A 23398-nucleotide genomic window follows, 5' to 3' on the forward strand; every position below is an offset into this window, starting at 1 on the left:
CCTGTTTTCAATAAGGTTTTAGAAAGGAAAGTTAGAACACTGACTGAACAGCCTGCCCCAACAACAGAAGTCATTATTACTGGCACAGGGCACAGACTACAAAAACTAAAAATAAGAACTGACTTTGGAAGACCTGATAAAATCCTTTTTCATCTCATTTTTTTCCAGTTGTGATCACACATAAGTCTTAAAAACTGAAACTCTGAACAAATGCCACTTCTTGTTATTTATGCTGCAAAGCCGCAGTGGTGAATGACACACACAGCCTTTCAATTTCTTACAGCCTTCCTGTAAACTCATCACTATTAACCCAGCATTCCAAAGACTTCAGTTTTGCTTCACATAATCCTGAGTTCACAAGTGCTGTAAACAACTTGAGGAAATAAAATTGGCATTATTTGGCATTATTAAGGACATCATCGAGTAGCACTTTGTCAAAAGCAGATGGGATGACATTATACGTATTCTGCTACAGAGCTAAGAGTTGAAGTCAGTGTTTTCTTCAAATGTTTTTTAGTTAGCTTGCAAAAACTCTTTATTAAATGCTATTAAGTGCATAGGCTGTAAGTTGCCTGCTGAAACTACAGGGCACCTGAATTACAAGGATATTGTGTAATTTTTGCTGTTACTTCTGCAGCATCCACTCACTGACACCATGAATAACATCAGTAATCAAATACATTGGATTAAAATAAGAATTTATTCTTTCAATATCTGCTACCCACAATCTCGGTTGTGCATTATTTTGGACAACGTTATGAGCAAAATGAGGTCAAAACAGTGATGAGCAAAATGAGGTCAAAACAGTGTCAACAATATACTTTCGTAATAAGAAAGTAATTCATTTTACTGCAGAGCAATTAGAGATGCTTGTCCAGCTCTATACATAATATCGGTCAGGATAGAAATGTTTTCACTGGCTTTAGGATCCAGTAAGAATCAGTAAGGCCATCATAAGTAAAACATTGATCATTCAGAATCTAGATGAGGTTTGGGCAGATGGGATTTATCTGGTTACCTAGATTTTCACCATGCCTAGTAAATAACCAGAACTCTTGCTTTAGCTAGTGCCCACGTCTTGTTTTGATGCAGTAGGATGCTTGTGGGTTTGAGCTTTCTGTTTTGCCAATATGTTCAGAGGAAAGAAGCAGGGTGCCTCTGTCAGGGTCCGCATGCTGCCTTCCCACCATACACATGCTCAAAGGGCCAAACAATAGAAAATCTGCTGGGAAAGAAAAACAGATCAAAGACAATGATTCAAATTCCCTGCATGTTAGGAAATGCACAGAAACAGTCAAAATCAGCTAGAAAAAAAGACAAGGCCATAAAAAAACAGAGGTTCAGCAAATCTCTTCAGCAGCTGCTACTGATGGGGGCTCTGTGCTGCCCTATTAATAACTCAAGCTGTAATTTCACTCAGAGAGAAACAGATTGCATAATAAAAGGAAAGAGACAGAACAGTGCAAACTGGCAATACTGGATCACTGTTTGGAGACCCACTGTGTGCATTAATAACATGGCTGTATCCCACACTGTTGTTTAATGATGAAATTCAGGAAGGGCTAGTCAGCCGGTCATGCAGAGATAAGAGAGATAGTAATAAGTAACTAGAGTTTGTTGCAGCACACCATGGTGAACAGAAGTTAATTCTAACTCAGCAAGGATCATTCTATGCCTGTCTGGCTCATGGATAATCACTGCCATGAAAAGGCAATTACAAATCAGCCATGAACCAGACTGTATTTTCATGAACTTTAAAAATGAAAGAATAACAAGAAAACAAGTAGTTATTCTGAGCACTGGCAGACCTGTGATAATATAGCTTTTGTTGTCATAAAGAGAAAAAAAAAACAACACAACTATTTAGTAACTGCACTTTTGAGTCAATGAAAAGACAGGTTGAAACAGTGAGAATTATTATCATTATTATTGACAGAATCTTTCCAAACAGATGCACAAACAGGAGATTCAGTTAGATGCACCAACTAATATTAAACAAGACAACCACGTAGCTAAAGCAGTTTTCTTATCTGTGTTCACAGCTTCTAATGTTTTGGAAGCATCAAGGGTGTCTGAAGAGGCCAACAACAGGGCACCTGGCTAACACCAAATCTACCTAGATGAGATTTTGGGGGACAGGAGGAAGATGTCTGTGTTCTTTATAATTAGCTTGAATCAAGCTTTCACTTACATTTGTACAGTTAAATTACTGGTGTTCTACAACATTTGCCAATGAATTTACACTGTGTGACACTGACACTTCACAGACCTAATGAATGCAAACCCCATTACCCTGCTCCCTTTACTTTCGATTGTGGCACCTTCCTGCAACTCGGTTTGTTCTAGTTTTCCTATAACTAATCAAAAGTGGTGAAAAATAACCTCATACTAGTACTATTCTGAGAATCATGAAGGAATCTGAATTTACACAACTTAGCACTGTCCACATGGTAAGCATCAGGCTTGCTTTCATTGGAGCCTTCCCTTCCTTCTTTCAATTGAAAGGTTACACCTTTCTGTAGCTACTTCAACATGTTGTAAAACAGTAAATGAGTATAGTAGCCTCATGTCTCTCTTCACACTAACTGCTTTCCACTCAAGCTCTGTAAAATACCCTGTCACCTTGTGAAACCAGTTTCAGATACTGAACTCTTCACAGCATTATTCAAACTGCTCTGTCAGAAAAAGAAAACACAACACATATATTCTGGAAGGATAAGCACAGTAAGAGAGTAGTTCTGGGACTCCTCTTCAGCCCAAACTTCATGAATTTCACAGTTCTCAGAGTAAGGATTCTGCAACAAGCAAAGAAAGACTGGAAGTCTTGGCTGCTGTAACGCATTACTTTCTTCAGACCCACATCTCCTGTAATGTAAGAGCCCGTTTGTTCTCTGTACACTTCAAAAAATGATTAATAAATATTACAGCCCCTTGGAGTTTTCCTTTCAGGCTACTGAAATAAAAACAAAATGACATTAAATAGCAAACCATTCCTTTATCAACAGAGAGAAAACTGCACATGCGCAACTGCATCAAAACAAAGTGTTTGAGAATTAGGGAAAAGAACATGCAAGGCTTAATGGAATGAAGAAAAGCTTGAGGTAACAGCTTTGCACAGTATGACCACAGCATTAGACCAACCAGGACCTCGACGTCACTTCTGTCAAGTCTTCAGTTTGTGGTTGCCTTCATTCTCTTTACAACTGTATCATTTGAGAAGGCATCATATTCCCTCAACTTACGTAGAGTTATGTTTTATGTTGTAATTTGCTAGAACAGAGATTATGCACAAGTGGGAGAATTTCACAAGCAAAATGTCTTGTCAGTGAAAATAGCAGCTTTACTCCTACATTCACTTAGTGGCAGGAGGAAGAAAGTGTCCTGGGGTTTTTGAATTATTGCTGAAATGAACTCCAGATGCCTGTAGAAAGACTGCTAAATATATACCTAATTGCCTGTTTCTTTTATCTTAGCCATGCTGCTAAACAACCTTCAGACAACAGCATTTGATACATTCTGAATTCTTTATTAGCACCTTTATGCAGAATTAAATGGCACTTGTGCAAAGCTGGAGCACAAGCTCATGCCTGCGCTTCCTAAGCAGCGTTGTTGGAACCCTGCCTTGGATATTTGCCTTCCTGTGTGGGGGAGGTTTTCTTATAAATTACAGCCTTCCTTTCACATTACATGCTCACCAATTATTTATTTTATTTTTTACCTCTTAGTTTTTATGCTAGAGGAATTTGCATATTTATATAATATTAATCAAGCACCAAATTTTGCTGCTTTGAATATTCAGCAACAAGGAAAAGGAGAGCAAAACTATGTATTCTGGCTTGCTGCCACTGCAGTGACTCAAATTTGCCAACATGCAAGCTAATGGGGATGAAGAGATAGCACTACAGCTTCATAGAAAAAGGGGATAGAAAAAGGAGATACAAGCTCATGCATCCCATACTTAATTTCTACTAACCGTGGCTCCCATGTGCAATGCTCCCACTAAGCTAAGAACTAGGAAACTGCCTCCAAACTCTGTGATTATGGATGTTTGTAAGGATAAGCACTAAGTGTATGTAAACTGATACTTTGGTTTGGAGAAATGATAGTGTCAAAAATCACAAATAATATACATCACACTTATACTCTCTTCCCTATAACTGAGGCATCCTTGCAACTAGCACTCCAGCAAGAGAACCCTCTGAAGATACCTTTCCATTTATTCCTTTCTGTTAGAAGGTATTTTAGGGCTAACTTGTGATTCATAGTTTAATAAGATTTCAAAAGAGCCTGATACTCTTATTTCTTAGTCATGCAGGTAAGCATATTAAAGACTGCATGAGCTTCAAAGCAAGGACTTTTTTTTGTTAGGAAAAAAAAATACCATCACCACTGTCCATTTATTAAATAGACAAATTTCCTAAGCTGAAATGCTGGATTTTTGTTGTTGTTGTTTTATTATTTTTTTTTAACTGAAAGGGTATAAAAATCAGGTAAATGACAATTTCAAGACGTAGACAGAAATGTCAAACACTGTTATGAACAGCATCAGGTTCCAGGTGGAACTCAGAGTGATACAATGCTAACAGTTCCATTTCATATTCACAAGGACTAGGTGAATGGCTAAACTGTTCACAGATTCAAATGAGATAAACATGGCTTTGGTCAGCTAAGCAGGAGGAAAGGCAAAGGGATCGCTAGTGTAACCATTCTATTTGTGAAACAAGAGTACATTGTCTGCTGTTAGCTACACGTAATCCCTCTGCCTTCTCTGATTTTATGAGTCTTTTCTGAATGATACCACCTAACCACTCCAGTGTTATGATGCATTCTTCTACCACAGGAACAAAATATGGGTATTACACAGGCAGTATGTCAAACAAATTTTACTCTTGTAAAAATAAGTTTGTTGTCTATACGACCTAGCAACTAACTTTGCCCATAGCTGTAATCTGATGTTCTCGTTAAACTAGTATTCAGTACCAAGGGAGTCAACAACAATACCCAAAGCTACCACACAATGCTCTTTTCTGTCCCTCTTTCCCAGATCTACTCACCACAATTTTCATCCTGCTTTCAGTACACTGGGCCACTGCTACTCTTTAGAGAAGAATTCAGACAGTGTTCAATCAGAAGTGTTATAGAACTGCTGCTTGTACCAAGTATATACAGGAATGGATGGACATGCCCCAGATGAACAGCACAAAGCATCATGCCTGTAAAGCAGCGCTCAAATCTCTATGCTTGCTCTGTAACTTAATGCTGTGCTGGTAGTCTCTTCCAGGACTGCAAGTCTGACAGCATGAGGTGTGCATTACAGGGTATGAATCTCAGTTCTGGTTACAAATGCAGTGTTATTTTCAGTGTCTCAGGTTAAAAGTTAAAGCGTGGATTTTCAAAAATTTGACTACCACAGTAGAGATGTAAAGGATGGGAAAATCTTGACCTTGATGATTTTAAGATATCTCAAGAGAAAAAGCATATTGGCCAGATGCTTCTAGTTAAACATGTACAAGATCAATGTCCTCCTTCAAAATCATGCACCCTAGGAAGATTAATCCAGTCTTCATTGTTCAAATTGTCTTCAAAGCAAGCACAAAGCAGCGATCTGGTAAAGTTTGTGTCTAAATAACAATATTTAAAGTCAGCAGTTCTCTCTTTGCAACTTCAAATAACACAGAGAGTGGTTTAACTGCTCTGCTAGTGCTACAGATAAACACATAAGGCACCTTGTAGAACCACACAAAGACTGAGGTTGGAGGGGATCCCCGCAGATTATCTGGTCCAACATTCCTGTTCAGGCAAGGTCATCTAGAGCAGGCTGGCCAAGACTTGGACTTTTTCTGTGTCACCACAGTCATCCTTTTTGTCATCTCTGCATTTACATAAGACCTCTTCATTGCCTTTGACATTCCTTGCCAGATTAAATTCTAGCTGAGTTTCCTCTTTCCTAACCTCATCCCTTCATGCTCTGCATTCCTCTCAGGTTAGCTGTATAAAAAATCCCACCTCAAAGCACGCAGAAAAAACTAGATTTATTACTGTTTTTAAATCATCAAAGGAGAGAGAAGTGAGCAGTGGCACTTCTATTTCAAGCTGCCATAATCAGACTGAGCCTTTCCCGCATTTCCCAATATAAAGCAGTCTGCAATGGTTAGATTAAATCCTATGATCAGAAATGCTATTGTTTTTCCTATTTGAGATCATACAGATAAAAAAAGTTAACTTAATTCATTTAGCGAAATTCAACGAATGGCCAAGTTAACTTCAAGGAAGTAATGAGGAAAAGGAAGAGAAGATGCTTAAGAAACAAATCATTGCTCCTTGGAATAAAATAACATGCATTTAAAAATGCAGTTTGTGTGTCTAACCATTTTCTCCTTCTGTTATGGGGCTGTACAAATAGCACAGTAGGGGTCAGGCATTATCATATTATTTTTTGAGGGTCATTAACCACTAAATGAGACTTCTACATTCTAGTGTTAATCAGAACTGATAAAACACCTTAAGGGCTCCTTAGGCTTATCCTGTTTGCAGTAAACAAAGCCATAAAGAGATACCATCATACAGGATTTGAGAAGAAATTATAAGAGAGGTTGATACTGGTATCCGTACATCCTCTGTCTGCTTAAATAAAGAATTTGGTTGTAATCTTTCTAAATAAACCTCTGCAAAGGGTAACATTTCTGATGCTTCCCAAAACCAAAACTACTGCCGTTACCTTCTGACATAATAACGGATCCTTCCTGGTCTCACAGAGATGTGGAAATTTCAGTTAGTTCTGTTTGCACTAGATAAAGGAAGGAGCTTGAACATAAAAGAGTAAGGTCAATGCCTTCTCCCAGCCCTGCTCATATATAGGGCACATGCACCTATAGCAGAGCATTTCCTTTCTAGGCAAAGCTAACTCATACTATAGTTACAGAAAAACTTCAATGAATTTCTCCACCAGTATGGAACAAGTCTGCAACCTTCTGGATATTGAAGATCCCAGCTAAAGAATCAAATATCTGTGTGTATTTGTATGTGTTCAGGTGTATGTACCTAAGAAGAGAATGTGTGTGCACACGCAAGCAGCTACCTTTGTCTGGGAAAAAGTGAGATTACGTTAACACCAATACAATTACCTTAAAGATGCATGTCCTACAGAGCTTTCCCACTACCTCCAACAAAAAGGGTAGAAAGGATAGAAGGGTAGAAAATGAACAGCCTGCAGTACTGCAGATCTCCACAACAATAACATCCTTACACTGATTTCAGCAGGGCTGGACTTAGCTCACTGTGCTTTCTTTAAGCTGAACATGTTCATAAAGCACGACCTGTAAGCTAATGTAAAGATCAAGCTTAGCATCTGTTCAGTGCATTCAGCGACTAATATTTTATTTTCTCTCCTACTTTTTGCCAACACAAGAAACTACCTGCTAAGCCATGCAATTTCCAATTCACTTGTAACTTAAAACCAGCAGAAGCCCCACATTTCTTGTCTAGCACACTGTAAATCCAATGGCAGTCTAGCAAATAGGCAACTACAGCACCTGGTTATATCTGAAACACTGTTTGATACTTTGGGAAACACAGTAACATCAACGAATCATGTTCAATTACAACACGGTTATTTTCAAATCTGTTTGATGCTTAGCATTTGGTGGAAATGATGTGCTTACTCACCATAAAGGATATATGCCAAGCCTACTGACAATGAAGACAATTGCAAACGTAAGGAACAGAAGGTCACTCAGTTTTTGACACTTGCAATAGTTTGCCATTTTGGCAGCCTGTAAAAGAAAGAAACGTCTGTTTACTTCCGTGAGGACAACTGAATTCTCTTGAATTGTGTATAAGTTGTAAAAAAATAAAAATAAAAATAAAACAAATTTTGATTAAATGACCAACATTTTCATTGGGCCGCCTCACAGAAACCTCAGAACTCCTCTCTACCAAGCAGTTGGAATTTTTTCTTTTCCTGAAAAAAAGTGCACAAAACCAGAATATTTCCTTCACTTTATTCATCTCCATTCCATTTCCTATTTGAAATCCTACAAATCCTACAGTTTCAAATTTACAAAACTCTTACAAAGATTGTACTGAGCCCCACTATGTTTATGCTATCCTTGTCAGCAGCCTTTTAACCTACTTTCTCTCATCTTTCCACAGTGCTGCAATCCAAGTCTTTCCCACTGGGCTGCATTTTCATTTTTGGCAACTACATATCTTTCAACTGTCCCATACTTCTGTCTTCCAGTTTTTTGCTATATATAACATTTCTGTTTCAAATGCTCAATTGTGCCCCACAGCCTCTGTTCTCCTACAGTATCTCTCCTGCCTTTCTAGCTTATACAGAGCAGTTGCTGTCTTTAGGTTTGTATTCCTCTCTCCAAAACTTTTCCCAAGGCTTGTATTGCTCCTATGTCCTCCTCCCCCATCTAAAACTCTTTTGCTCTCCTAACCTTTTGCCATAAGCCTATTTTTACATGTTCCAGTCATTTGTCTTCATGCAATCTTCTGACTCCTTCCTTGGTCAAGGAGTCAACCAGATACACTTCACTCAAACTCTTTAAAACTCTGATCTTACCTGAAGTTTCCCTGTCCTCTTCTTCCTGAAGAAAACAGCATGCACATACAACCTTGTTTTAAGGCACTTATGCTGCTTCCAGAGTGTTCATGTCTTTCTTATGCTTTGTGTCAAAAGCGTACAGAGCCACTGCACCATGCAGTATATCAAGAGATTAATTTAGTGTCCACTGGATGCCTCCTTGAGAAGGGACACGTATCCAGCTCCCCTATCTAAAAAATGCTTGATTGTGAAGACTTTCAGAGGCTAGGAGGGAGAAAAATAACCACAATGCATAGAGAATACTATTCTGAGTGCAGAATTCAAACTAAAGAACTATCTAAAATGGTCAGAGGCAGTCCTGCATTGTTTGATTCTATTGGTATGAACACAATGAACCTGAAAACGCTCAATGCTCACATCAGACAATCCACATGCCAAAACCAACCAGCACTTCTTGATGTTACATAAATATTTCTATTCAAATATTCTGAAATATTTCTATTCAAAATCTGAACATAAAGGATATTCTTACAAACAGAAAACAAATTAGGAAGCTTATGAAATATTTGGAAAGCTTCAAGTGCTGCAAAGAAATCATTAGTATCCTGAATCAACCCTATAGTCTTACAGCCTTCTCAATCAGTCCTGTATTCTACTGGACATGAATGTGTTTCCTAGCAGTTTGTACTTTGGCTGTTTTAAGGAAAAGATAACACTTTGGATGCCAACATGTAAGGGAGAGGAGTTACTAACATAATGATTTTCAGATAACTGGAAATTCAGTATTCCCACGATGGCAGCCTAAAAAAGATGGTTTTACAGAGTGTGAAGCTGGTATTGCCACAGCAGCTTGTAGTAGTATTTCTCAAAAACAGTACAGGTGATGGGTTATCAATACTCAAAACATAGATCTACAAACAACATTGATAAGGAAGGACTAGAAAAAAGTGGTAAAGTGCATGTCCTTGGATAGAATTTGGCCACCTAAGACAGGGTAACACAAAGTAACATAGCATTCATTAAGTAGGAAGGGAATTGGGTCTGGAAGGTCTCAAGGTCCCAAATAAGAGCAGTTTTACACTCTTAAGCAGATTAGTTCCAAGTGTTTTTAACCCGCAAGCTGTACTACATTGCAAAGATAGCCCAAGCCACTCAAAGAACTGAACTTAGAAGGGATGCTGAAATTTTCTCTCAGTAGCCTGGATTTCAGCTAAAGATTATATAATGGCTTCCTACGCAAGCCAATGATTCTATGCTTAGTCTATCCTGGCATAGCTAGGCTGCTTTGAGCATCCAAGATAAACTAAACTGAGGTACAGATTTGTGAGTATCACAGAATCTTAAAATGGCTGAGGTTGGAAAGGACCTCTGGAGGTCACCCAGTCCAATCCCCCTGCTCAAGATGTAACACCCAGAGCCCATCGTGCCCTCAACCATGTTCAGAATGCTTTTGAGAATCTCCAAAACAGGTCAGGTACACAACTGATCCATCACAGTAAGAAATTCTATCAGTTTCTTTTGCAGCTACATATTTATTTTCCTCTGCATTAACATTCCCTAAATAATATCAGAGTTCATTTTGTCTCATATGGCACAGGGGCTGTGACTTGGCAGAAGAGAGCATGTTGAGTGAGTTCTAACAACCCCCTTAGTAAATGTTTCTCAAGGGTTTTGGTTATGATTGTTATATTTCATAAGCAGCTTTAGCATCTCCAGGTAAAACAAGCTGAAAAAACTGATCAGGAAGACTGCAAAAGGCTGTCTCACATAACAAAATAGACTTTACTTTATGTTTTCAAATAGTGAGAATAGCAATCTCTCTTTGTCTTAGGGGGACAGAGGAATTGATCAAAAATATATATCCCAGTGTGTTCAACCTAAGATTTTAGCTAGCCTACCCCAGCTACTCTTCAGTGTTTTCCAGTTCCACAGGCACTGGTCTGACCTGAAATGAACAACATCAAGTATGCCCTTCTGTTGGCAAAAAAATAGGAATGAAGAAGGTTTGGGTGAATTCACAGCCAGCAGAATAGATCTACACAAGTTGCTAAAACAGGAAAAAAGCTTGCAAAGATGTAATTATTTCTAATTAGAGAAAACCAGATTCTTTCTTGCCTTCATTCTCAGGCAGTTGTGTGACTTCCAGATTAAAAATAAATTAAAAAATAACAACAGGGTTAAAGCACAATCAAACCAGAATGGCAGGACTTCAAGACTGAGAAAAGTGAATAATGCAGTGAGGCTATGTTCTTGCATAAAAGGATCCTTGAAAATACTTAAAAAACAAACAAACAAACAAACAAAAAAAACCAACAACAAAAAAACTTTTAGACAAAAACAATTATTATCTGATCCTGACGCAGAGTCCACATCACAATCTCAGCATTACTGATGAGAAAAATCTCTAAATTGCTGCTAAAGAAGTTACAGATCATCTTTTTACAGACCATCTTGTCTTAAAAGAGTGCAAATCATCTCCCTCTTCTCCAAAGCCATCTGCTTAATACTGGCATCTAGATGAGGTGTGGGGACAGGAATTTGGAAGTTGTCCAGAGAAGCAGGTGAGTTCACTGCCTTTGCACAGGATGAGCACATTGTTTCATGCCCTCTGCTCAGCAAAGAACAGCAGAACCAAATCACGACCCCTTGATTCTTCCAGAGGCAGGATTCTCCCTTAGTTCATCACTTCAGAGAGGTCAAGCCAGGAGTTTCTATCCCGCACAGCAGCCACTTTCCATTTTTCATAATCTTTAGTTTTTGATTTTTTCATGCTGTATTTAAAATCTGCAACTCTTCCTGGCAGTGCATCATCAGACTGTTCTATACAAGCAGTTTATCAAAGAATAAATCAGCCTAAAGTCACAAACATGGACTGCTACAAGCGTAATACATTTCAGTAAGGAAATACACTATATTAATCAACATTATCATCTTGAACTGGCCTCTTTGCTTAGGGAATACATGTTCTGCATAGCAAATAGATTCTACCCACTGACACGTGAGCTCTCAGAATAGTAAATATCACGTACATTGATGACACAGGTATTGTCTCACCTCTAGGACAACATCAGCAGCATCATGGAGACATAAGGTCAGGGTTCCCACTCGTGTCAAATTGGTTACATATGAGAAGGTTATCAGGGTGACTGTTACAATGTGATGTGTAAACATGATGCCAAAATCCTAGAGCAGCGAGAAGCAGAAAAAAATGAAAGAAAAAAACAACAGTGAAATAAACAGTGAGATTCAGTATACCCACATAAAAATGGATGAATGTTTTTAAATCCAGCATTATGGTTACGTCGCAGGAAGATTCTGCTACTTAAGTACCTACCCAGCGATATTTTTTCCTTTGACTAAATAAAATAGCCACTGTATGATAACAAAAGGTGAAAAGATTATCAAAAGCTAGAAAATAGCTATGTCTCTCAGTTTGTAATAATGTAATTTCATAGACATCCAGACTGTAGTTACTATGAAAAAACTTATGTACATACAAATCAAATTACACCTTACTTCTTATATACTGAGTAATACACAATCTGCAAAATAGTGCATCATTTACAAGAGTTCAAACAGCTGCAGAGGTACAAGCAACACATTTCCTCAGTGCTATGAGCAATTATTGACAGTCACCTGCCAAGTACAACGGAGCAGTCTCACAGAGCTGAGAATCCCAAGTTTCTGTTTTCATTTGTTTCTTTCTAGAGTTTTGTCTTTACACTATAGCAGGGTCAGAAAAGTCTTCAAATGAGCTAGTGCAGATCCTCCTACTAAGATCTAAGCTGCTATCTTCCAAATGATGCCCATTGCCCAGTCTTCAAACTTGAAACAGAGTCAGCAAGTAACTGTTACTATTGAAAAATATGGGCAGTAGTAAAACTCCTGGAATATCAAAATCTCTGATGCATCCTTAGGAGTGGGCAAAGCAAAGGGAAAACTACTGTACCTGGCCTACACTCCTATTACAGGGAGAACAGGATACACTGGCATGAGACTCTTTTCTGTAAGGCATAAAATCAGTTTAAAAATAATTAAGTCTTGCTGGAGGCTGGAGTTCGCTTAACTACGTTCAAATCTGTGAGAAAGTATTATCAAAACCCTGAAGAAAAGGTCACGGGACCATTTGACTGGGGAGTTCCTCCAGGCATTGGGTGCCCAGGTAGCAAAGCAGCTCTCATACAAGGCTGTTGCTAAAACAGGAAAAAAGCTTGCAAAGATGTAATTATTTCTAATTAGAGAAAACCAGATTCTTTCTTGCCTTCATTCTCAGGCAGTTGTGTGACTTCCAGATTAAAAATAAATTAAAAAATAACAACAGGGTTAAAGCACAATCAAACCAGAATGGCAGGACTTCAAGACTGAGAAAAGTGAATAATGCAGAGAGAACAGATCCAGACAGCCACAAGGAACAGCTCCTGCAGGAAGGCTCATCTCCTCACCAAGTGCTTTGGGAGGTAGCATTTGTGTTTCTTGCAGCAGTTGATTCCAACTAAGCTGTCACCAGCTGATAAGCCCACTGCAGAGAAACAGCAGGGAAACTGAATCTGAGCAGCTGCAGCCTTTTGAGGAACAGACCCTGGAGGGAAGGTCTGAGGGCCTGCAGGAAAAGTGTTGGTGAGCTCCCAGTAACAAAGGGATAGCTCTGGCTATAGCTGCCCATTGCTTGCTCTCTCTAGTGTTTGCAGGTGACTGTTCAGTGACACCTTGCCTGTCTCTGGTAACGGAGAGGGGCCTGCTGTGCATGGGAATGCACTGCCACTTCTAGGACCAGTCCTTGCATGCACGGCACTGCATACTTGGAGTCTGTGAAAAAACTTGCAGCTTGACCTGACTCATTAACTGCAAAGGGAAGGAACTCTTAGCCTACCACTCCATGTTTAATGCTGTCAAGTACTACAGGCTTCTCTGTCCTGCAAATCCACAACATGAAGAAGAATTGACTAAAAGCAGAAAATTGTATCCTATTTTGACATAGTCAGATTTGGTTTCCAGCAGTCTGGAGCGCAATCAAACACACGCAGCAATCATCTCAAACCATTGTTTACATTCCATTTCCTTAAAGAGAACTGAATACAAGGAAAATTAAAGTCTATTTCTCTTCCTGAGGGTCTTAAGTGAGAGCAAAAACATGGCATCTTGGTCAATTCAGTAACCACAAACCCACCCATGGGGACCATTTGACTCTGCTATATTCAAAAAAGCAAAGCATCTACTCTTTTCCCCAGGGCTAGCATTCCCACATGGCCATATTGCAGCCTAGCTCTTTTACCTGCTTCAGTTGCAAATGCTATAGCACTTCTTCATTTTCCTGCTAACTATAATTACATTTGCACATAGGCAGTCCAAATGAGGCAAGAAGTCTTAAGCCAAATAATTCCTCTGTTTTTATAGATGCCACATTCACGTTCTACAAAGACTAGAATTCCATTCCCTCCTGGGAACTCTTCAAGGCATTCCTGACAGTACAGATTACTCCTAAGCAGACCTAATACCTATGGGCAGCAGTCTTCTGCATCTCCACATGAGACTACTTACAGAAATGCTGTCCAAGGAACTCCTTCTCTGATGTTTATTGGAAAAGACAGTTAACTGACTCTGTCAGCTCTGAAACAGAGATACTGGTCCAACATACTGAGAACTGCTAGAATAAAGTAGTAGCGATGTAAATAAGAAGGCTTTTGTTATTCTAGTCCTTTCTTTCCTGCTATTTCCTTATCTCAGTAATTATTACTATGCTTGAAGAAGCTATGTGTTACATTTTAATTATACATAAGGGTAATGAATACACAGAAACTAATGTTGCAAGGCTACATAATGTCAAGTGGTACTTTTGTTCCCAGTTTACTCAAGTAGTTTTATCCATACACAATAGAATTATAGCCATACAAGAATGGCTTCTTTCTTTAATGTATTTTGAACCATACACGTTTGTGCAAGACACAAACAGCACAGTTTACAGCAGTTATATTATAACCTTTGTTTGTGACTCCAGAAAGATAACATATGCCTTTACATGAAAATATGTTTCTAAGAATAGGAGAAAGACCCTACTCATGAAACACCATCAATGGAAGAATATGGTGCGGACAACAGAAAATCCCATGGGTCTCAATCTGGACACAAACCCTCCAGAAACAAGATTTCTGTTACATAGGGTAGTTTGACAATTCTATCAAAGAATACTTCAGGTAACCAGAAAATGTTAAGTAAGCCTGATTACTTTTAAAACTTATCAGAGGCTTGTTAGCCAATCCAATCTTCTTTCTGTGTGTTTTACAAAAGAGGAGTACAGGAAACTGGAGAAAAAATTGAAAAAACAAACAATAAAACACCAAAACAAATGACAGTAGATCGTAGTATTTGAAAATACGAAACCCTTAAGGGTAGAATATAATTACAGCTACACAGTATATGTTTATGAAGCAAATAACATAACACAAACTATAAAAGTTAACCTATTCAAATCATTGCCTTAACTTAGAGCTTAATATTTTGTTTGTATCTATTCAGTCAGGCAGAGATAATCTGGTAGAAGTTATAACATCTGAAAAAAAAGATAAACAGCTATTTAAAAATCAGTGTAACCATTTGAAATAATGAATTTCTTGTTAGGAAAGAAAAAAAAAAAAAAAAAGACTGAAAACCAGAAATTCGTTTATCTTGAGCTGCACAAAGTAAAAGACTGGAGCTACGCCAGTGATCAGTGCTGGCACTTTCAGTAAGGACCTACAGCACCTTGCCTTGGGAAAGCTGGATGCATAATAGTGGGTTGGCTGAAATCCTGTAGTGCTCATGTCTGCCAGGGCACTTTTGTTCATTTTGACAACAAAACAGACCTTGTTGTACTTAAAAGCATCTAAAATGATAAGCACAACATACACAACAGTATTCCTCTCACACTAGCAAGAAAACTTCAACGTGTTTCTCAGACTGAGAACCGTTAATCTGTTCTGCATAAACTGTCATGAAGTATTACCATAATGTCTGATACTAGCTGGCAAATTTCCTGCTTCCTTCAGCTACGGTGTCACTGTATCACACATTGTATAGCAGATTAAGAAGTTTCCACATTTTTAAAATTAAACATGCTCTTTAAAAGAGAACTACAACAGTGCTGCGAGAGCTGATGTCTCTGTCAAGCTTGTACTCCACTAGGTGGGGGGTTTTTTGTTTGTTTTTCAGAGAAGTTGCTTTTGCACTTTTACACCCTGACCTATTGAAGTCAGAATTTGGTGATGTGCAGAGCACCTCAGGAAACTGGCTTTGAGACCAGTCTTTTGTCTCAAAATCTTTGAAGTGCATGAGTTTTAACCAACATCATGCTTCTCACCTCTGCCTTCCTTTGCAGGTTGAGCACTTGTAAAACTTCTAGCCTTTCCTTATTGGTACATATGTCCATGTATTTGATGCTCCTGAGTGTCTGATAGGAGTTCACCTCAGAGCTGAGGCTTGCTTCATGTTTTCCTAGCAACATCTATATTCCCACTATCTTAGCACATTGTCTGTAAGATATCCCTCTACATCCTGAGCTGTCTCGTCAGAGAAGACATTCTGGCATTGTGTTGTGATCCAGCTGACGGCTGCCACTGCCTTGATGCCCAGCAGCATGTGCTACTACTTGTTGTCAACTACTGTAAGCTCTCAGTGTTAACACTATTCAACTCATGGGTTTTCTTGTCAGCTTGCAATTGCTCCTGACCACAGAGAAGTTTTACTGTCTGACACCAGCACACAGCAGCATTTTTCCAGTCTGGTTATCCTAGTTACCAATTTTGTTTAAGCTACAAAAAGAATTAGCTCCACTGTAAATCTGTGACAGTGGTGTAATCTAGGTGCAACCAGACTAATTCACTCCATTTTCTAATTCATCTCCATTCACTAATTCATCTCCATTTTCCTTCCATTTCCAAAACAGTATGCTGAGAAGCCTTTTGTGTGTGTGCGTGCATATGTATCTATACTTATCTATAAATCATTTATAAGTAAACGAGAGACATACAAAAGATTCTTTGTTTGTATCTATGTATGGACAGTATCAGACTCTCTGTGCTCAGCTCAACAATGGAAACAAACTCTCCAAGTCACAAGTGCAAACGCTATAGCTTTTTCCCAGGAGACATATCAAGATGAAAGATGAAAGCCTACCACAATGGCTCTTTTCAGAACTGTACTTCAGCATACCTAGATGCTGACTGAGTACCTCCAATTACCTTTCACATAAGGAAAGCAACTAGTCAGGAATCTATTAAATATTCTTTAAAAATATAATGTTGCAAATGCAATGCTGTTGAATTTTGTTCTCTCAAGAAGTACACAAAGAAAGGGAAATACAGTCAACAGCAGTGCAGAGAGATGAAATGGATACATGGGTACTGATTAGATAAACACAGTCCTGCAGCAGTAATCTGAACAATTCTGTAGCATTGCTGCAGAGGTTTGGTTTTGTTTTATAACCAAGGGTTATATGTAGTATCACTCTTTATTATTAAATACATTTCAGTTTTTACCCTGTCTGTGCAGGAAAATAAATTCAGTGCCTTCACAGATCTTACCAAACGGTACTGTGAATTTATGAGGCAGCCTTGCTCCATCACTGATATCTAATCATTTAGCTCTAAGTAGAAATGATATATATATTTGATCAATTGCATTCAAGTCATTTTATAAGAGCAGTAGATTTCAGCTGATGCAATTTCCCTTTGAATATTTGATTACATCAGGCTCTTCATCCCACGTGCAGAAAAAATACGCCCATCACAGTAACAAGGAACAGTGTGAAACAAGCCCTTCAGCATCAGTTTTTCAGCGATGAATATCAAAGCCTTCAGTGTTTTCAGTCTCACTGTTCTTACCTTTCTTTTGATGTCAATGAACTGAGAAAACATTAAGGACCAGTAGAATGATAATTCAGCAATGTAGTAATAATGAAGGTCAGGCATCAGTGGCTGAAAGATGGAGATGAGAAAAGGTTAATAGAGAGTCTGATATGATGGGCACCTGAGGTCTATACAAGAGATGTTTAATCACAGATGGATTACTGTATTATACGTAAGGATCCTATGTAAGAAAAACAATGATGTTTCCTCTTTCAAACTTTGATGGTTCTGGAAAAATATACTCCCAGCCTACCCTCTTTTAAATCTTCACAGTAGTACAATATCAAAAAATCAGGATGCCCATTGGAAACCCAGAACAAACTAAACTCTTCCCACTTATATCACTGTTACAAAAGATTACTTGAAACATCTTGCTGTACATCATTAATATATGTTTAAAGCACAGCAAAAGAAACAATGTTAGAGTAAATTAACGTAACACTCGTATATAACCTCATCTGTTTATGATAAAAACCTTGTGAGTTTTAAACAGATTTAACTCTTTCTAATATAAAGACAACTTTCAAAGAATATGACCATTATCTGCTAACACACTAACATCTGTGAAGAAGAAAATAAATAAATTTACCCAAGCATCTTGTTCGATATACAACATGGTTACACAGATGTTTAAAAGCAAAAGTATAAATAAAGCAAAATAATAATAAACAGTAAAGCAAAAATATAAATAACAATACACAGGAACCTATTCATAACCAAAATTAACTTCAAAGGGGGTAACTATTTAGATCCTAAATAGAGCCTAAGTGAGACAGTCCTAGGAGCTATTCTAATTTCCTCATGACTGTGCTTCCTGCTAGCCATATCTTCTGTAACAGTGACAATGTTCACTAGCACAGGAGAAGTTCTGCGGGCATGTCCAAAGGGATTAGATGAACCACCTTTTGAACACTCTGCACTGGCTCAACCACACACCCGAGCAGAGTAAGAGCTATTTCAATCAGAAAGAGGCAATTCATTTGTCTCTTCTATTCCCATTCTTTTTTGCAGACCAATACTTTGTAGCCAAACAGTTTTCAGATGCAGACTGAACATCCTATATGGGTTGTTTAAATGTAGATACATATTTATCCTTTATGACAACTGTGCACACTCAAAATCAGTCTACTAAAGTCATCGCTTGTGCCAATATAATCCTTTTCTGGTTTAGTGACACTGTCAGTACGCTTTTAATTAGGTGTAAGGAAAAAAAAGAAGAGAGTAAGAGCTAACAGTGGTAGTAATTGGCTGCAACTATTACATTCATTTTGCATGAGAACTCACCAGTGAAAATTTGTAGTAAGATTATCAGATACTTTATTAACAATAACATTAATATTTCTAAGCCCACATACAATGGTAATAGGAGAAGGGGGGATTTTAATGGCATCATAGCTTTCTTCCATGAGAAGATAAATAGTGTGTTTAACTTAGCTAACATATTGGATTTCAGTTCCCTGAAGACTTGAATAGGACAGTTCTGCTCTTACGTGTAAGTTGTCTTCCAAATGGTTCCTTTGACTACACCTACTGTAAGTTCACTTGGATTTCTGCAATTTTGTGCTGAGTAACTTACAAAAGGATTGTAACAAACAACAGGTTAGAACTTTTACCTATTTAAGAAGAACCAAAAAACAAATGAAAAACCCAACGCATAAGGATCCGCACTCAGTACTACTTGATCTGCCCTACTTGATCAGCACTCAGTAGATGTCTTTGTTTCTGGGACAAAGATTTTGAAAATGATTTTTATTAGATGGTCTCATTTCTGATGGACTCTCTTCTCTTCTAGCATAAGTTTAAATACAGCAAGTGTAAGTGCCCCATTTAAGACTAGTAACTAAGTTTCTGAATTTGCCACTCTGCTAGATCTCTGGCTTTGCTAAAACTTTCAGCATCTTCAGAACTATGGCTACTTCTCCACTGTGGCAGATGTTACAGGTAGATTTCCCAGATTTGTTTTCGGATCATGTGTTTCATGTCAAAACAGGTGTGATAGTTAAATTCCCATTTCACTTCTTGAACACAGGAAGACAAGGAGCATCTAGCAACATTTGAAGCACCAAGTAGTTCGTACTAACATACTGACATAAAGCTCTATCATAATAAAAACAGAGCTCTTCAGAGATGCCATTCTTGGTTTTAGGCAGTACTTTTACCTGATATGGGTAACCATTCCAGCACTGTCTGGTATTCCAAAGCCAGGGTGTCTGAGAGAGAAAGGAAAATAAAACAAAAAAGTCTGTACATATAATTTTGGTCAGTGTAAGTGTTTATGGTTAAAACAAGTGAGGGACAAAACTATAGATACAGCATAATATTTGCACTTGTGGATAAAGGATCTGAGAACTCAGTACAAGCAGTAGATTTTTTAAAGTTTCACACATATATTAGGGCAAAATGCCCATCCACAGAGAATTTCATTTAGTGCACTATGACCTTACACAAATAGCTTTTACAGGAGTGCAGACTGAATACAATAAGCCTGTGCACAGATGGTCAGATCTCACATTACCTTCTCAGCAACACAGGAAATCTTAACCTCAGACTGCAAGAACTTCCCTTACATATAAGCATCCTTTCACACAGTACTTAATCCTAGCCATATATCCACTCCAGAGAGTGAATCATGCCTTTTGCTTTGCTGGCTGACAAGATGACCATCCAGAGACTATAGATTTTGTTGCCATACGGAAAATACTGATATCTTAGGGCAACATAAAAAGTGCCTCAGACAAATTTATTGTCACAAGAAACCACACTTTTCCATTACAAAAGGCAGGACAAACTAAAAAACTTGAGTTACAGACATGCAACCCTTTTGCATCTTTTTGCGTCTTTTTTTTTTCTTCTTCTTCTTTTTTCTCCTGACTGCACAAGATTTATACAATGCTTCTTCTTCAGTGTCACACAAGATAAAGCCTTGTAAGTACATGTTATTTAGCTTTTCTCTCTTTTCCTGTGCAACCATGGGACTATAGATAGAAATTATCATGTGAACAAACTCTTCTACCCAACATTTTCAGCTGCTAAATATTTTCACAATAGGCAATAAGAACACGGCCAAACCAACAGTAACCAAATAACTCCTTTTCAATGTGCACGTCTTGCAAAGCATGGCTGCATCTCAGGTTATCTCATTAGAAACATGAAAGAAAGATGTGGATTCAGGATATTTGTATCATTAGCTGTTCTACATCCAAGTATAAAGGTTGCAGAACATTGTTAGGTCTCCCGGATTAAAACACACATACTGTTACAGCACTAAGTACTACTGACACCATGTTTTTTCACACAAACCCCTTGTGCATAAAACAGAGCACTTTCTTGTTTTCACCATTAGGCGGAGCAGTACAGTTCAGGCAAAGCATAACAACACACACACAAAATGCAATGTTTGTAAGGAGCATCAAACCAAATAAAAGAAACACTAAAAAGAATGCTGTTCTGGAGTTTAACGCCCTATGATGAAAATCAAGCTGGTAGAGTCTTTATAAATAGGAAGGATTTGTACCATATCAAAAGACTGCACAAATTACAGTCAGAATTGTAGCCAAATTCCCAACTGATGCATAAGTTCTAGTTATGATTTGTTTTCTAGAATATCCTCAGAACCTTTCCTGATTATGAGTGATGTAAATTTGTCTATTAGAGGTTCTTCCTACTTTTTTGAATATGTCCAGAGGAAAGAAGGGAAGAGGAGGGGAGAAGAAATTTGTACGTACCCCCCCCTTCTGCTCCTCAAGTGGAAATGAATAATTCTTACAATAGCTTGAGCAGAATACCAACACTTACAAATAAAAGATCTCTTACAAGTTTCTGATGCATCTCTTACAAGGAGGAGGCTGTGAGAATGGTGAAAGTCCATTCAAACCTCTCCACCCCTCTATTTGGAATAATAATTTAATGTAAGCAATTCATTGGTTTAAACACCTCCTCAACAGTTATTGCAATATGAGTTCCTCCCATTTCACACAACAAAAAAGGTATCTTGAAAGAGATACAGTCCCTCTACTTACAACTCTTCATAATACATCGAATCTCAAATATTTTTTCTGACAGCTGCTTAAAGTAGAGCCATCCAAATATTGTAGGATAACTCAAGTTTAACCAGGCTGTGACTGTCTTTCATATCATGTTCAACTAGAAATAAGATATGCTTCCTACCCAATTATTTTACTACCTAAATTACAGGTGCTAGTAAAAAAAATCCATATTTTTCTCCTTTACTATGACATCTTAAGGCTTCTTAGGAGAGATGCCTGCTATAGGAGCTGCAGATGTAGAGATTACGTTCAATTAAAATACCGAATGCTAAATAAAAGAGGTTTCACTGTAAGAATCCATCAAGACTTTACCACAAATCCTGAAAGGATACCACAAATTGAGAAACAATATAATAAATGCATTATTATTAAGTCTCAGAGACAATACGCTACAAAATATCTGCTTCTGAGCCAAAGGCAACTCAGAAAGTCATGCTACCCTCTCATAAAAAATGCTTCCGATCTGCTGTTTGAAAACCTAATTAGATTCTAAGTGGGCAACAGGCAGGCAACAGTGGCTAAGACTGCAGGGTATCTATACTACTTTCCTACCTCTGTTTCCTTCCCAGTCTCTCCTCCACTTGCCTAAGCTTCTCATAGTCAACTCTAACTGTTGTTCTAGAATAGGACTTGGGTTACGGTTGCCCTGGTGTGCTTTAGTGAAGAGCACAGAGAAAGCACTTCATTTACGCTCAGCCTTTCCCTCTGACCACTACAATGAACCTAGCCGTAGACTGAATTTATCTTCTCCTTAAAGACATAGTATTAGTAGGAGCTATAAGCACCTTGCCTAGTACTCTGTGAACCTTACGACTCTAGGATACTCAGGGCAGGTTCAGCTGGAAGGAGAGAATCCTGAAAGGATCTGTGATGTAACACTTGGACACAATGATGAAGGGTGAGCTAACCAGAAAAGACTTGATGCTGGCTTTCTCAGGACTCAGCTGAACCACATGCTCAGAGGCTATACCTTTAAGTTGTCCCATACAAGACAAACTCACTATTGAGCAAAGCCCAGCTCTCCCTGCAAAGTCTCATGACAGACAGGAAGAAAAGTGCTATCACTTGACTCTGCAACAGATCTTTTCTAGGCAAACATAATGAGTGTGCTATTAAATACCAAGAATAAGAAGAAAAATGGAAATATAATGCCTAGGAAAGAGATGAAGTACAAGCAGCCTGATAACAAAAGGGCATCCTGAAGTTGAAAACTGCTAAAAGCTTCAGTAACTAATATGTAGGACAAAGGAAGGGCAATTGATGTCATCTTCCTGGACTTGTACAGAGCCTTTAATACAGTCCTGCACCACGTTCTTAACTATAAATTGGAAAGATACAGATTTGAAGGCTGAACTATTCAGTGGATAAAGAATTAGTTGGATGGTCACAGCCAAATGGTTGTAGACCAATGGATCCATGTCCAGGTGGAAGGTGGTCACGAGTGGTGTCCCGCAGGTGTCTTGGATCAGTGCTCTTTAACAGTTTTGTCAATGACATAGTGGGATTGAGTACACCCTCAACAAGTTTGCTGATCACACCAAGCTGAGCGGTGCAGCTGATACAATAGAAGAAAGAGAAGCCATCCAGATGGACCTGGATAAGCTTGAAAAGTGGGTCCATGTGAATCGAATGAGGTTCAACCAAGGCCAAGTGTGAGGCGTTGCAGTTGGACTGAGGTGATCACATATATATATAAAGACAGAGAAGAACTCATTGAGTACAGCCCTGTAGAGAAGGACTTAGGGGTCTCGGTAGGTGAAAAGCTGGACATGAGCCAGCACAGTGTACTTGTAGCCCAGAAGGCCAACAGTATCCTGGGCTGTATCAAAAGAGATGTGGACAGCAGGGAGAGGAAGGTGATTGACCCTTTCTGCTCTGCCCCTGTGAGGTCTCATCTGCAGTATTGCATTCACGCCTTGGGA

General features: G+C 38.4%; 1 protein-coding gene across 3 annotated transcripts in view; it reads right to left on the reverse strand.

Moving 5' to 3' along the window:
* Positions 1-23398, reverse strand: part of CERS6 (ceramide synthase 6) — a 112832-nt gene that overhangs the window by 13580 nt on the left and 75854 nt on the right. For all 3 annotated transcript variants that reach the window (XR_006169550.1, XM_042822724.1, XM_042822723.1), the window contains exons 6-9: positions 19590-19640; positions 17407-17499; positions 11606-11734; positions 7666-7772 (exon numbers count right to left, since the gene is read on the reverse strand). Coding sequence is in view for 2 of the 3 variants with exons in the window: in XM_042822724.1 (XP_042678658.1) it covers positions 7666-7772; positions 11606-11734; positions 17407-17499; positions 19590-19640 (380 nt within the window). In the remaining variant the exon portion in view is untranslated. The remainder of the gene's footprint in view (positions 1-7665; positions 7773-11605; positions 11735-17406; positions 17500-19589; positions 19641-23398) is intronic.

This window comes from Centrocercus urophasianus, unplaced genomic scaffold (genome assembly GCF_019232065.1).
Source record: "Centrocercus urophasianus isolate 14NV4802_14NV808 unplaced genomic scaffold, USGS_Curo_1.0 seq_20, whole genome shotgun sequence".
NCBI lineage: Eukaryota > Metazoa > Chordata > Aves > Galliformes > Phasianidae > Centrocercus > Centrocercus urophasianus.